The sequence below is a fragment of the Eubalaena glacialis genome, chromosome 14 (assembly GCF_028564815.1).
Source record: "Eubalaena glacialis isolate mEubGla1 chromosome 14, mEubGla1.1.hap2.+ XY, whole genome shotgun sequence".
Classification (NCBI taxonomy): Eukaryota; Metazoa; Chordata; class Mammalia; order Artiodactyla; family Balaenidae; genus Eubalaena; species Eubalaena glacialis.
In genome coordinates this window covers 36,905,970-36,921,946 of record NC_083729.1, presented here as the reverse complement: position 1 = coordinate 36,921,946, position 15,977 = coordinate 36,905,970, and the positions used below count along the sequence as shown (strand labels likewise).

General features: G+C 36.1%; 1 protein-coding gene across 3 annotated transcripts in view; it reads right to left on the bottom strand.

Annotated features, from left to right (window-relative positions):
- Window positions 1–15,977, bottom strand: part of PPM1B (protein phosphatase, Mg2+/Mn2+ dependent 1B) — a 78,865-nt gene that overhangs the window by 24,418 nt on the left and 38,470 nt on the right. For 2 of the 3 annotated variants that reach the window (XM_061211302.1, XM_061211301.1), the window contains exon 2: window positions 9,339–10,198. In XM_061211302.1, coding sequence (XP_061067285.1) covers window positions 9,339–10,184 — 846 coding nt within the window. In that variant the 5' untranslated portion in view covers window positions 10,185–10,198. The remainder of the gene's footprint in view (window positions 1–9,338; window positions 10,199–15,977) is intronic. The other variant, XM_061211303.1, reaches the window with a different exon arrangement.

Genomic DNA, 15,977 nt, shown 5'->3' with positions numbered 1-15,977 from the left:
ACGTTACAAGAGACAAGGAAGGACACTACATAATGATCAAGGGATCAATCCAAGAAGAAGATATAACAATTATAAATATATATGCACCCAACATAGGAGCACCTCAATACATAAGGCAACTGCTAAGAGCTCTAAAAGAGGAAATCGACAGTAACACAATAATAGTGGGGGACTTTAACACCTCATTTACACCAATGGACAGATCAACCAACATGAAAATAAATAAGGAAACAGAAGCTTTAAATGACACAACAGACCAGATAGATTTAATTGATATTTATAGGACATTCCATCCAAAAACAGCAGATTACACTTTCTTCTCAAGTGTGCACAGAACATTCTACAGGATAGATCACATCCTGGGTCACAAATCAAGCCTCAGTAAATTTAAGAAAATTGAAATCATTATCAAGCATCTTTTCCGGCCACAACGCTATGAGATTAGAAATGAATTGCAGGGAAAAAAACGTAAAAAACACAAACACATGGAGGCTAAACAATACTTTACTAAATAACCAAGAGGTCACTGAAGAAATCAAAGAGGAAATCAAAAAAACCTAGAGACAAATGACAATAAAAACAAGACGATCCAAAACCTATGGGATGCAGCAAAACCAGTTCTAAGAGGGAAGTTTATAGCTATACAAGCCTACATTAAGAAACAAGAATAATCTCAAATAAACCATCTAACTTTACACCTAAAGGAACTAGAGAAAGAAGAACAAACAAAACCCAAAGTTAGTGGAAAAAATCATAAGATCAGAGCAGAAATAAATGAAATAGAAACAAAGAAAACAATAGCAAAGATCAATAAAACTAAAAGCTGGTTCTTTGAGAAGATAAACAAAATGGATAAATCATTAGCCAGATTCATCAAGAAAAAGAGGGAGAGGACTCAAATCAATAAAATTAGAAATGAAAAAGGAGAAGTTACAACAGACACCACAAAAATACAAAGCATCCTAAGAGACTACTACAAGCAACTCTATGACAATAAAATAGACAACCTGGAAGAAATGGACAAATTCTTAGAAAGGTATAACCTTCCAAGACTGAACCAGGAAGAAACAGAAAATATGAACAGACCAATCACAAGTAATGAAATTGAAACTGTGATTAAAAATATTCCAACAGGGGCTTCCCTGGTGGCGCAGTGGTTGAGAATCTGCCCGCTAATGCAGGGGACACGGGTTTGCGTCCTGGTCTGGGAGGATCCCACATGCCGCGGAGCAACTAAGCCCGTGAGCCACAACTACTGAGCCTGCGCGTCTGGAGCCTGTGCTCTGCAAAAAGAGAGGCCACAATAGTGAGAGGCCTGCACACCGCGATGAAGAGTGGCCCCCGCTTGCCGCAACTACAGAAAGCCCTAGCACAGAAACGAAGACCCAACATAGCAATCAATCAATAAATAAATCTTTAAAAAAAAAAAAAAAAAAAATCTTCCAACAAACAAAAGTCCAGGACCAGATGGCTTCACAGGTGAATTCTATCAAACATTTAGAGAAGAGCTAACACCCATCCTTCTCAAACTCTTCCAAAAAATTGCAGAGGAAGGAATACTCGCAAACTCATTCTATGAGGACACCATCACCCTGACACCAAAACCAGACAGAGATACTACAAAAAAAGAAAATTACAGACCAATATCACTGATGAACATAGATGCAAAAATCCTCAACACAATACTAGCAAACAGAATCCAACAACACATTAAAAGGATCACACACCATGATCAAGTGGGATTTATCCCAGGGATGCAAGGATTCTTCAATATACACAAATCAATCAATGTGATACACCATATTAACAAACTGAAGAAGAAAAACCATATGATCATCCAATAGATGGAGAAAAAGCTTTTGACAAAATTCAACACCGGTTTATGATAAAAACTCTCCAAAAAGTGGGCATAGAGGGAACCTACCTCAACAAAATAAAGGCCATATATGACAAACCCACAGCAAACATCATTCTCAATGGTGAAAAACTGAAAGCATTTCCTCTAAGATCAGGAACAAAACAAGGATGTCCACTCTCACCACTATTATTCAACATAGTTTTGGAAGTCCTGGCCACGGCAATCAGAGAAGAAAAAGAAATAAAAGGAATACAAATTGGAAAAGAAGAAGTAAAACTGTCACTGTTTGCAGATGACATGATACTATACATAGAGAATCCTAAAGATGCCACCAGAAAACTACTAGAGCTAATCAACAAATTTGGCAACGTTGCAGGACACAAAATTAATGCACAGAAATCTCTTGCATTCCTATACACTAATGATGAAAAATCTGAAAGAGAAATTAAGGAAACACTCCCATTTACCATTGCAACAAAAAGAATAAAATACCTAGGAATAAACCTAGCTAGGGAGACAAAAGACCTGTATGCAGAAAACTATAAGACACTGATGAAAGAAATTAAAGATGATACCAACAGATGGAGAGATATACCATGTTCTTGGATTGGAAGAATCAATATTGTGAAAATGACTATACTACCCAAAGCAATCTACAGATTCAATGCGATCCCTATCAAATTACCAATGGCACTTTTTACGGAACTAGAACAAAAAATCTTAAAATTTGTATGGAGACACAAAAGACCGTGAAGAGCCAAAGCAGTCTTGAGGGAAAAAAAAGGAGCTGGAGGAATCAGACTCCCTGACTTCAGACTATACTACAAAGCTACAGCAAACAAGACAATATGGTATTGGCACAAAAACAGAAACACAGATCAATGGAACAAGATAGAAAGCCCAGAGATAAACCCACGCACATATGGTCAACTAATCTATGACAAAGGAGGCAAGGATATACAATGGAAAAAAGACAGTCTCTTCAATAAGTGGTGCTGGGTAAACTGGACAGCTACATGTAAAAGATTGAAATTAGAACACTCCCTAACACCATACACAAAAATAAACTCAAAATGGATTCGAGACCTAAATGTAAGACCGGACACTATAAAACTCTTAGAGGAAAACATAGGAAGAACACTCTTTGACATAAATCACAGCAAGGTCTTTTTTGATCCACCTCCTAGAGTAATGGAAATAAAAACAAAAATAAACAAATGGGACCTAATGAAACTTCAAAGCTTTTGCACAGCAAAGGAAACCATAAACAAGACGAAAAGACAATGCTCAGAATGGGAGAAAATATTTGCAAATGAAGCAACGGACAAAGGATTAACCTCCAAAATATATAAACAGCTCATGCAGCTCAATATTAAAAAAACAAACAACCCAATCCAAAAATGGGCAGAAGACCTAAATAGACATTTCTCCAAAGAAGACATACAGATGGCCAAGAAGCACATGAAAATCTGCTCAACATCACTAATTATTAGAGAAATGCAAATCAAAACTACAGTGAGGTGTCACCTCACGCTAGTTAGAATGGGCATCATCAGAAAATCTACAAACAACAAATGCTGGAGAGGGTGTGGAGAAAAGGGAACCCTCCAGCACTGTTGGTGGGAATGTAAATTGATACAGCCACTATGGAGAACAGTATGGAGGTTCCTTAAAAAACTAAAAATAGAACTACCATACGACCCAGCAGTCCCACTACTGGGCATATACCCTGAGAAAACCATAATTCAGAAAGAGTCATGTACCAAAATATTCATTGCAGCTCTGTTTACAATAGCCAGGACATGGAAGCAACCTAGGTGTCCATCATCGGATGAATGGATAAAGAAGATGTGGCACATATATACAATGGAATATTACTCAGCCATAAAAAGAAATGAAATGGAGGTGTTTGTAATGAGGTGGATGGAGTTAGAGTCTGTCATACAGAGTGAAGTAAGTCAGAAAGAGAAAAACAAATACAGTATGCTAACACATATATATGGAATCTAAGGGAAAAAAAAAAAAAAAGGTCATGAAGAACCTAGTGGCAAGACGGGAATAAAGACACAGACCTACTAGAGAATGGACTTGAGGATATGGGGAGGGGGAGGGGTGAGATGTGACAGGGTGAGAGAGTGTCATGGACATATATACACTACCAAATGTAAAATAGATAGCTAGTGGGAAGCAGCCGCATAGCACAGGGAGATCAGCTCGGTGCTTTGTGACCACCTAGAGGGGTGGGATAGGGAGGGTGGGACGGAGGGAGATGCAAGAGGGAAGAGATATGGGAACATATGTATATGTATAACTAATTCACTTTGTTATAAAGCAGAAAGTAACACACCATTGTAAAGCAATTATACTTCAATAAAGATGTTTAAAAAAAAAAAAAAAAGACACATGTACCCCAGTGTTCATTGCAGCTCTATGTACAATAGCCAGGTCATGGAAGCAACCTAAATGCCCATCGACAGACCAATGGATAAAGCAGATGTGGTACATATACACAATGGAATATTACTCAGCCATAAAATGGAACGAAATTGGGTCATTTGTTGAGACGTGGATGGATCTAGAGACTGTCATACAGAGTGAAGTACATCAGAAAGAGAAAAACAAATATCGTATATTAACGCATATATGTGGAACCTAGAAAAATGGTACAGATGAGCCGGTTTGCAGGGCAGAAATTGAGACACAGATGTAGAGAACAAACGTATGGACACCAAGGGGGGAAAGCAGCGGGGGGTGGGGTGGGGGGGTGGGGGTGGGGGGGTGATGAATTGGGCGATTGGGATTGACAGGTATACACTGATGTGTATAAAACTGATGACTAATAAGGGCCTGCTGTATAAAAAAATAAATAAAAATTGAAAAATTTAAAAAAAAAAGGAAAGAAAACCGTGTTTTTACACTTCTATTTGTATGAATAAACACAGAGAATTATTTGGAAGGATATATAGCAAACTGTAAACAGTGGTTACCTAAGGGGAATGAGACTGACAAGGAGGGACATAAAGATTAATAACTTTACTTCAAACATCATTGCATTTGTTTAAAAAATTTTAATCTTATAATTATTGAAAAAAGAAAAGGAAGTCTTAAGGTTTCCCTTAGGAAAAAATTTTTCATCAAATCCTCTGGGACAGGGCTTCCCTGGTGGCGCAGTGGTTGAGAATCTGCCTGCCAATGCAGGGGACACGGGTTCGAGCCCTGGTCTGGGAAGATCCCACATGCCGCAGAGCAACTAGGCCTGTGAGCCACAACTACTGAGCCTGCGTGTCTGGAGCCTGTGCTCCGCAACAAGAGAGGCTGCGATAGTGAGAGGCCCGCGCACCGTGATGAAGAGTGGCCCCCACTTGCCACAACTAGAGAAAGCCCTTGCAAAAAAAAAAAAAAAAAAAAAATCCTCTGGGACAGTTTGGCAACATATATACAAAACTTAAGTCAGAAAACTTGGATTCTAGACTCTGCTTCAAAACTCACCAAATACCTGACTTACAGCTTTTCTTTCTTCCTTTCTTTTTTTTCCTTAAAGTCTTTTAATGACAAACCTCCATTTCCTTACTTGCAAACTGGAAATTAAAATTTTTATTTTGTTCACCTGAGAAGGTTACTATGAGGATAAATAAAATGAGTGTGATCTATAAGTTATGAAAGGCTATGCAAACAGCTGTCACATATTCTATGTGACCTGAAATTAGTTAGCATAAACACCACGAATGCTAGCAGCACTGGCAGTAAAATGGGAAAGCTGCTTTCTTAGGGACCATTCTTCCCTAGAGTTAATCATCTAAATAGGGTAATACCTGACCAGAGTCATGCAACACTTGTAGCTTCATACTGTTAAATAGCAACTCTGAAAAATGACTATCTTTAACAATAATAATGCTAACTACCTTTTACGGTTGTTGTGAAAATTAAAATATGTGTAAATTGCTTAGAGCATACTGCATTTGGCTCATAAAAAGCAATTTTTTGATACTATTGTGATTTTGATGGTTATCATAATTTCCCAAGAGTTCATGAGTTAACATATAAAAGTCTCTGTAAACTATTAGGGAATGACAAATGTTAGAAGTGCTAGAAAATTTTAACACTTAATTAATTTATTTATTTTTTATTTTATTTTATTTATTTATTTTTTGGTTGCGCCATGCAGCTTGCGGGATCTTAGTTTCCTGACCAGGGATCGAACCCGGGGCCTGGCAGTTAAAGTGCCAAGTCATAACCACTGGACCGCCAGGGAATTCCCAACACTTAATTTAAATCTATTATCAGGAAAATATCTTAAAAACACCTACTTAAAACATCTACTTAAAAACCGGATCTACTCTATCTTTTCTCTTAAAGCAGCTAACACCTGGACCTAGAGATTGTCATACTAAGTGAAGTGAGTCAGACAGAGAAAGACAGCTATCATATGATAGCACTTATATGTGGAATCTTAATAAATGGTACAAATGAACCTATTTACAAAACAGAAATTGAGGCACAGATGTAGAAAACAAACTTACAGTTACCAAGGGGGAAAGGTGGAGAGGAGGGATAAATTGGGAGATTGGGACTGACATATACACACTACTATATATAAAATAGATAACTAATAAGGACCTACTGTATAGCACAGGGAACTCTTCTTAACACTCTATAATGATCTATATGGGAAAAGAATCTAAAAAAGAGTGGAGATATATATATATATGTGTATAACTGATTCACTCTGCTGTACAGCAGAAACTAACAACACTGTAAATCAACTATACTGCAATAAAAAAATTAAAAATTTTTTTTAAAATATAAATTTATTCCACCATTAAAGAAAAAAAAAAGCAGCTAACACCTACTGAGCAATTGCTAAGGGCTAGCACTGGTCTACCTGCTTTCCATGGATTTCAAAATTTAAATTCAATCTTTCAGACTAAATTCAAAGCAATCATATGTTCTATTTTAATCCTATTGTTTTATAATATTGCTAACCCTTGGTTTTACAATACAAACAAGTGGAATGACAAAATTATGGAGTCAGATAAACAGGAATGGATAAGAAGCTTATCTAATTCCATAAGTAGCATGTGGCAGTTCAAAAAATTCATGTCTGTTGTGTTTCAACACAAAACAGCTAACTAAGCTTCTCAAAACTGATTTCAATTTACATGCAACTTCATTCAAAGGAACTATGATGGTCAACTTCATTCAACTAAATTAAATGAAGAGGTTGGTGTTCCAACCCCTTGCCCCTCTATGACTATCATTTATCATTTCTGAGATTCTGGGATTCTGCCTAGAATCTTTTAACACCATCAACAAAAAAATTTAATCAATTTAAACTGATGAAACCTATCAAATGAAGATATACCACCAGAATCATTCAAACCCCATTCAGAAGGGTTGGGTCAAAATTCCTGAAAACTAACATCCTTTCAATGGAAGGGAGAGTGCAGTTTATCCACAATATAAACTTCTTTCTTTACTCCAAATTACAGATCTAATAGATTTCTGGCTATTCTCTCAAAACTACATGACACTCTGCTATGCAACCATGAAAAATGATTTTGATAGATACATACAGACATGGAGATCTTTCTACAATATATTCTTGAATGAAAAAGCAGACTACAGAATAACAAATATAATGATCTCATTTTTATAAAAATATACACATTCAGAGGCAGGCAAAAAAGACTGAAAAAATAAATACCGCAATTACGAAGATAGCCCACTTAGGTGGGTGGCAAAATTTTTGAGTGTTTCTTTACATATTCTGTATTATGTAAGTTTAAACAATATATATATATTCTGTATTATCTGGCTTGCTTTTCAATAACTTTTTTTTTTTTAATAATCGGGAAAATGCTGTTTTCACTTCCTAGTTAGGCAAAAACATATGCTTGCTTTTGTCTCAAAAAGCTGCAGGTCAGACTCTCTCCATATAGAGTCCGAGGAGATAGACATCTTTAGAACCACTTACTATTCCAGCACTGACAACCATCAATATTTCTGTACTTAATTCATCTAGAGAAGCAAAAAGGATACAATACAAAAACAAACAAACAAAAAACAGAAGAGCTAGAGATACCATCATTAAAATCCTTTCAGAAAAAAGCTGGAAACACCAGCCCTTATACTTTCTCTTTTTGAAGTTGTCTCTTCCCATTCTATGGAAAAGAAGTAGATACTGCAACAAAACCTGGGCATTTCCACAGACTCAGAGATCCTTTGAAAAACTTTTTGGCTATGCCTGTATCTTCCACAGCATCTTACATGGTGAGGAAATAGAGTGGCTCTAATCTAGACAGAGTAAGTAAGGCAAAACCTTTGTATCACATAACCAAAGGTTGGTTTTGTCTTGATAGCTTTTCAGAGTCATAGAATACTTACATATTTTAGGCACTGGCCAGATAACTCAAATTTTAATTGACTGCTATGTAGACGCTGTCAAAAACCCACTTGAAACTACTGAACATTTTAAAGACATCCAAGGAAACTGCTAATTATCTGTTAGTCTGGATTTTCCTCCCTATTATTGTATCAAGTTGAGATTCATAAAATATTGCAAATGTAAATTAAACTTTTGTGTTCCAAAGGAATTCTTAACAAGACTGCACTTTATATTAGTCTTCGGTTTTTTAATCAGTAATGACAAAAACATCTATATGAAAAGAATTTTGATTATCTCCTCTAAAAATATTATCTACCATGTCATATATTATTTATATAGAGTCACATGTAAACTCCTTTTAGATTTTATGCTAGGAAAAAGCTTCTTTTACTACAGAATAAGAAATATACAACTCTTACTTCAGTTTTTGTCTTAGCTGCTAGTGGGCTCAGAACTAAATTACAAAACTTTACTTAGTCTAGGTTTCTGATGTATCTTCCAATACTATGTGGCTCTTGATCTTTTGTATATCTAATATAGAATCATACCCTTTCTACATGTTTTTTTATGAAACTGCTGCATAGTCAGGCATTAGACAGCTATTGCCAGGAGTTCCCTGGTAGCTATTGCCAGGAGTTCCCTGGTGGCCTAGTGGTTAGGATTCTGGGCTTTCACTACCGGGGCCTGGGTTCAATTCCTGGTCGGGGAACTGAGATCCCACAAGCCGCACGGCACAGCCAAAAAAAAAAAAAAAAAAAAGACGGCTACTGCCAATGTTGAGAATTTTAATCAAAAGTCACAATTGTGTATAGATGCCTCTGCCACAACAAAAAATCATAAATTATTTAAATGACAACAAATGCCACAAATTTATTAAACTTAATTTGCATATTAGAAGATTAAGACAAATGAGGATGGCAACCAAAAAAAAAAAAAAAAAGGTTTCATTTCTGGTGAAGAAAATAATTTTTAAATATATAGGTCTCCCCTAATGAAAATATTAAAAGCTTTAAAACTAAGTTTGCTTAATTTTACTTACCGTGTCTTTTCAAAATTAATAGGGCATTTTAATTATAACAAAAAAGACTTACATACCTTATGCAAACAAGTGTCCACTACCCAATTGCACACATTTTCCAGGTCATCAGATACCTCAAGCCTAGATTTAACAAATTCACAGAGCTCCTCATTACTCATAACATCCCAGATCCCATCACAAGCCAAGATGATAAATTCATCCTCTTCTGCTCTTAAAATTTCATAAACCTCAGGCTCTGGAGAAACAAGTTGTTCTGTTGGGCCCTTGCCATCAACACACTTGTAATCATAGTCCCCCAGAGCACGAGACACTGCTAATGAACCATTAACACGCTGTATCATTACGCTGCCTCCTGCATTTTGGATTCGCTCTTTCTCCCTTGGGTTGCAAGGTTTGTGATCTTGGGTAGAAAAGCAGACTTGTCCATTCCTATACAGAACAGCCCGTGAATCACCACAGTTGATGAAGTAGATATGCTTAGGTGAAATCATAACTCCCACTGCAGTTGAACCGCTCCTGTCCATGCCATTTCTGAGATCTGAAAAGTTACGCATGTATTCATCAATTTTCAAAAAGCCAGTTCTGATACCATTCTTGACGTTTTCCACTGAAGGCTCAAGAGTAGATCCTGATTTTCCAGCTGCCCTAAAGTCTTCATTATTAGTGATGTGTTCTAATAAGTGTGTTGAGCAGTAATTTGCTACTCGGGATCCAGCGTGACCATCATAAACTGCAAAAAACGACCAGTCTTCCAAGCCGTGAGGAATACCTACAACAGCTGTGTGTGCATCTTCCATTTCCACTCTCCATCCTTGCATGCTACTCAGGCCGTAACGTAAACCATTCCCAGCACCATGAGCATTATGTTTCTCAGTTTTGGGTTTATCCAAAAATGCACCCATGTTTAGTAATGAATCTGAAAGGAAAAAAAAAATTGTAGGTGTTACATGTTTAAATTTGATAGAGCATTTATCTACAATATTTCATCTATTTTCTAGTAACTCCTGATCAAGTGTATTTTTCAGTATTATCAAAATTTACTGGAACAACAACAAAAAAGAAACCAAGAAAATTTCCCCGTATACCCTTCTTCTAGAATAGTAGTTTCTCAATCCTAGCGCATTAGAGTCTCTGGGGATGGGACCCAGATATCAATATCTTTTTAAAAATGCCTCTCTGGTGATCTGTCCGTGCAGCAAGTTGAGAACCACCATTCTAGGAGAAAGGAAACCAAGAAACAAAACCTGGTTAAGTTTTGTTTTTTTTTTTTAAATTCAATTTATAAGGTAACTCTAGGGTTCAATATATAAGACGCAGGAGTGAGAATATTCAGAACGATGCAACATCTTGTTCAATCTACTAAGGTAGAAACGTATGCTAACATATTTTAGAAAAACTTCCAAAAGCAAGTGTTGTAATCAAGTATTTTCCCCCCAGTAATCCTGAAGACAACCCCCCAAATAAATTAAAACATAAAATCTCAGTTTTACAAACATGTGATTTTACTTAGGTTTTACTGCATATCAAATAAAAAACTTTACTTCGATTGACTGAAGCCCATTAACCCATAAAAACAAATATAACTTTAATGATGTGCTAAAGAACATACTACTTAATATTGCCGTGTTTCACAATCCATGAAGTAGCATTAGGACAGCTTTTACTCAGTGCTGGCTGACAAAGACTTAAAGCCCATAGAGAGAACTGTAAAGTACCACTATGCATCACCCTCCCTCTCAGCTTTACTATTACTTTAGAATAAAGCTTTTCCAATTTCAAATGACTTGGACTGGAACAGTGGGGATGAGAATGCCTGGTACGTTTTCCACATACAATCCTGGCCCTAACACTTGCCAGCTGTGTGACCTTGAGTTTCCTAGTCACTGGTACCTCAAATTCCTTCTCTGTCAAATGGGAATAATAACAATAGTACCTACACCTGACAGGGTTGCAGTGAAGAATGAGTTAACATATAGTGCTTAGAATAGTTCCTGAGACACAGTAAACACCATAAAATGTTTGCTGTTATTATTTGCTCAAAATGCAAATTCCATGGCCCTATCTCCACACCCCCAATTTTTTTTTTTTTCCAGTAGATCTTGGATGGGATCTTCAAAAAAGCATGCTGGTGACTAAAGAATCACATTTTGAGACACACTAGTCTAGATCAACTGACTTTCATTTGGATCTAGGTATCTTTGTGAGATATCTTTTTCAGCTGTAACCATTACCTAACTTTACAATAAAACTAAATATTCCTATTCCTAAAAACCCAATGAACCACCATATATAATATTTATAAATTACAGCAATTTTATAACTTTTCATGAGTTATATATAATACTGTACTAATAAATTACAAACACAAATATTTATAAAAAGGAATTTTGGAAGGACAAGATTTTACTCAGACCTAAAAATTAATTTCATTCAAGTACGATAAAAAATTATATTTTGTATTGAGAACAATGTAACAGAATATGCTTATTTGTTAGCACATTGGTTTGATATTTTGATACAATGATTTGAAAGCCTAGTTCTAAGCACATTTTAATTTAATTGTTTTTAATGCTTACTTCACCTGAAAAAAAAAAACCCTTATAAAGATACCTAAACGCAAATGAAACTGAATTGTTGACTGTATTTATCACCCACTCTTCAATCCCAACTACCAATTATAAAAAAAATTTGTCATTTCCCTTATCTTGATGTTTTTCGAATTAAGGTTCTGCTGTTTCACATTTCAAGAAATGGGCTCAAAATTCACAAGAGTTCCTCATTTAGAAGAGTTTTAAAAATAGTTTGGAAATTCCTATTTCCAAATTTGTTTTTAATTTAGGGATAAAGAGAGAAGGAAGGAGGGGTCTTCAATAGAAAGCTATAGGAGACCCTAAGAATCAAAGGGAGCCTGGAACGCCAGCTTGGAAAACCATCAGGAAACAGAGGAGCCCTGAGGCTGGGCAGCCAAACACTGTGAAAGTTACACGAAGAACAGCCTTGCCTGCTGCTGCAGTGATCTCTACCTTCCGTCTAATTCCTTTCTGAAAGTCACTTGCTCAAGATTCAAAGTTTGGGAAACAGGTATCTAAGTGTCTAATTGACTGAGCTTCGGTCACCAGCACACCTATTGGCTGTAACTAGGATTGCATTCTTTCACAAATTAGTAAAAATTTTTTTACGTTCAATATTGATCTCATTTTAAAGTTAGGGTCGTCCCATAATGATTTAATTCTTTAAACATCATGAAATATCATACATATTTTATATAATGTATACACACAGCTAAAGAGTACTAAAACTACCATACAGTTTAAGAAATAGAACATTATCAAGACCACTGAAGCCTCCTATTATCCTGAATTTTATAATTAGTATTTCTTCTAGTTTAACCATATTCATGTGTGGTTGTTTACTTTTATATGTTTGACACCTTACACTGATGTAAAATACAGTATGTTTTACTCTAGTACTTTTTTTTTCCAGCTCAACACTGTATTTCATTTACATTGATGCACAGAGATGTAGTTCATTCACTATATGCCACTGTATGTTTGTACCACAATTTTTATCCATTCCACTATCAATGAGTTATTTCTCATTTTTTTAAAGTATAAAACAGTGCTGTTTTGAACAATCGTGGTACACATATGTGAGTTTTCCTAAAACATATACCTAAATTCCCAAGTGCTTAAAGTTTATATAGATGATCTTTTTTCCCCCAACAAAAATCACAAAACAAACCATCTCCAAACATTTGTTTCTCAACTGTTCTTTTGCTAACACTACTTTCTTTAAAACAATTACTTTCTTAGTAAGTAAGCTTCATCTTGAATGGCATGATTAAGAGTGTATTTTCTTTTATCCAAAAATATCTGCATAGGAATTAGCAATTACTATTTTAAGTTCTCTAACTCTTCAAAAGCAAAAAACTTTGCTATGAGATATTCATCAAAACTCTATGTGGCAGACTGTACCTTCTTGGTCATTTCTCATTTCATTCACAGTAAGCCCTCAGTATCAGCTGGTTCCACATACTCAGATTCAACCAACCACAAGTCGAAAATACCCAGGGGAAAAAAAAATCCAGAAAGTTCCAAAAAGCAAAACTTGAATTTGCCTTGCACCAGCAACTTGTACATGGGATTTATATTGTATTAGGTAATCTAGAGATGATTTAAAGTATATGGGGAGGTTGTGCATAGGTTATATGCAAATACTACACCATTTTATATAGGGGACTTGAGCGTCTGCATATTTTGGCATCACCACTGTAAATAGCTCACTGAATTTTAAAGTTAAAGGTCTTGTTTTTATAAAATTAACTACACTGATGACACCCTAATAGCTCTGAACTCCTGGTTCAATTTCTTTGCTGCAGTAATCTTCCTATGAATGTTGCAGTGAACGATTTTCACCTTAAGTGACTATGATTTTTCTTCCAAAAAAGGTTATCTTTATTAAAGAAGCATTTACTGTTGAGATATACATTTGTCTAGCATCTCTTTGCTTTTACTCTTCACTCCCCCCCCAAAAACAGACTTTACTACTGAAACAAAACTTAGCAAATACTGAGAGGCAAGTATGTTACAGACACCTATATTTTAGTCAATCTTAAATCTCCCATGTGTAATTGTTCTCATACTGGTTTCTTCAACTTGGCAATGATTACTACGTGTTTCAAAGGCATGTGATGACAAAGGAATGTATTTTAATTTTTGGCCATATATTCTACGTATTATTTCAGTCATTTTGACCAAGGCAGGAAAAACTAGTGTTTCCCCAGTGGTATGCTTTGTCTTTTACTACTCAACAAGAAACCTCAAAGGGCCCTGTAAACATTTATAATTAAATTTAGTGAAATTTTGTAGTTACTGTATTGAATATTGTATGGCTCTATCAAACACCTCTGGGGGGGGGAACTCATAAAGGTTAGTTTTTACCCTCAGAATGCAATTTTTTAAATGTCTTGCTAATTTGCTATGATTTTATGCTATGGTTTAGCCATATGTCAAGCACACTATACACTTAGGCAAGCTATGGTTTCAACAACAGTAAATAGAGATGCACATTTCAAATAATCTTTGACAATCTCAAATTTTGAGAGGTTGATATTTGAGATCTGATTATATTATAGGTTTTACCCCATAATAAGAGTCCATACTGGGATTAGGAGTTCTAACATTTTTTATGCTGTGTGCTTGTATGTGCTCTATTATAATTAAAATCAATCTAATGTTTTGATAGGCATCTTTTACAGTCACTTGCTCATTTTTTGAAGACTGTTTAGTTAAAACTAGATCACATGGAGGGACTTTCCTGGTGGCTCAGTGGTTGGGAGTCCACCTGCCAACGCAGGGGACACAGGTTCGAGCCCTGGTCCGGGAAGATCCCACATGCCGCGGAGCTGCTAAGCCTGTGCGTCACAACTACTGAGCCTGCGCTCTAGAGCCCGCGAGCCACAACTACTGAGCCCGGGTGCTGCAACTACTGAAGCCTGCGCCCCTGGAGCCTGTGCTCCACAACAAGAGAAGCCATCACAATGAGAAGCCCGCGCACCGCAACAAAGAGTAGCCCCAGCTTGCCGCAACTAGAGAAAGCCCGTGCGCAGCAACAAAGACCCAATGCAGCCAAAAGACAAATTAAAAAAACAAAAACAAAAAACTAGATCACATGGAAATCAATGTAATCACATGTAAACTTCAATGTGATACAGCAATGAATACAAGTGAGGAAGTAAAAATTCTACCGTTCCTTAGAATCTCTCACCAGCCCATTTGACATACTAACAGTGTGGGGAAGCCAGTGTCAATCACTATATTAAATGTAATTTGCCTTTTTCAAGATGGAAGACAATAAACAAAGGTTCTAATCTTTAAAAAATTAATACTGATGGATGGTCCTGCATACTCCCTGTAGAGACCACTTGGTCTACACAACTCTGTGGGCCTAAGAGGTTTTACAAGACTGAGAGAGAATATATGCATAGCAAGCATTGTCTAAAGACTGAATGAGCAATATTCTCTGCACATCTGTCTTTTTCCATTGCTTTCTTTGAGATAAATACATTACTGAACTCAGAGCAGCATAATGTTATTATTTACTTGCTTAATCAATGGAACACAGTAATTGTACTATAAAGTAAGCACCTGAGAAATGGTATTTTTAAAGGAGTTATACACGGAAGACTGGGGACTACTGGCTGTCTTTTTTATTTAAGTAATTTGCTATAATCACTTTAAGTAATCACATTTTTAATAATCACTTAAAAGGTTTCACATGTGTGTATATATTATATAGCATTCAATTCTGGGCTGATTCTAAAATTTTGCATTCATAATCAGTGCATAAAATACAACAATAAATCATACATACTTGTATTTGCCACAGGAATACCATAAACGTACTTTAACCACAGTACATTAGACACTCACTCAAGCATCTTCTGACTGCCTGCTACCTGCCAGGCACTGTATTAAGTACTAGGAATAAGATGCCCCCATCCCTAAAGGAATGTATAGCCTGGTGGAAGATAAAGACCAGTGCACAGGTTTTGAAGGCACACTGTGATACAGGGGCTATAATGGGATAAATATAGGTATGCCAAGAAGAGGTATCAAAAAAGTCTTATGTAGTTAAAATTTTTCCAAAGGAAGAAGCCTAAGCTGGGACCTAAAAGGTGGAAGTGGGAGAAGGAA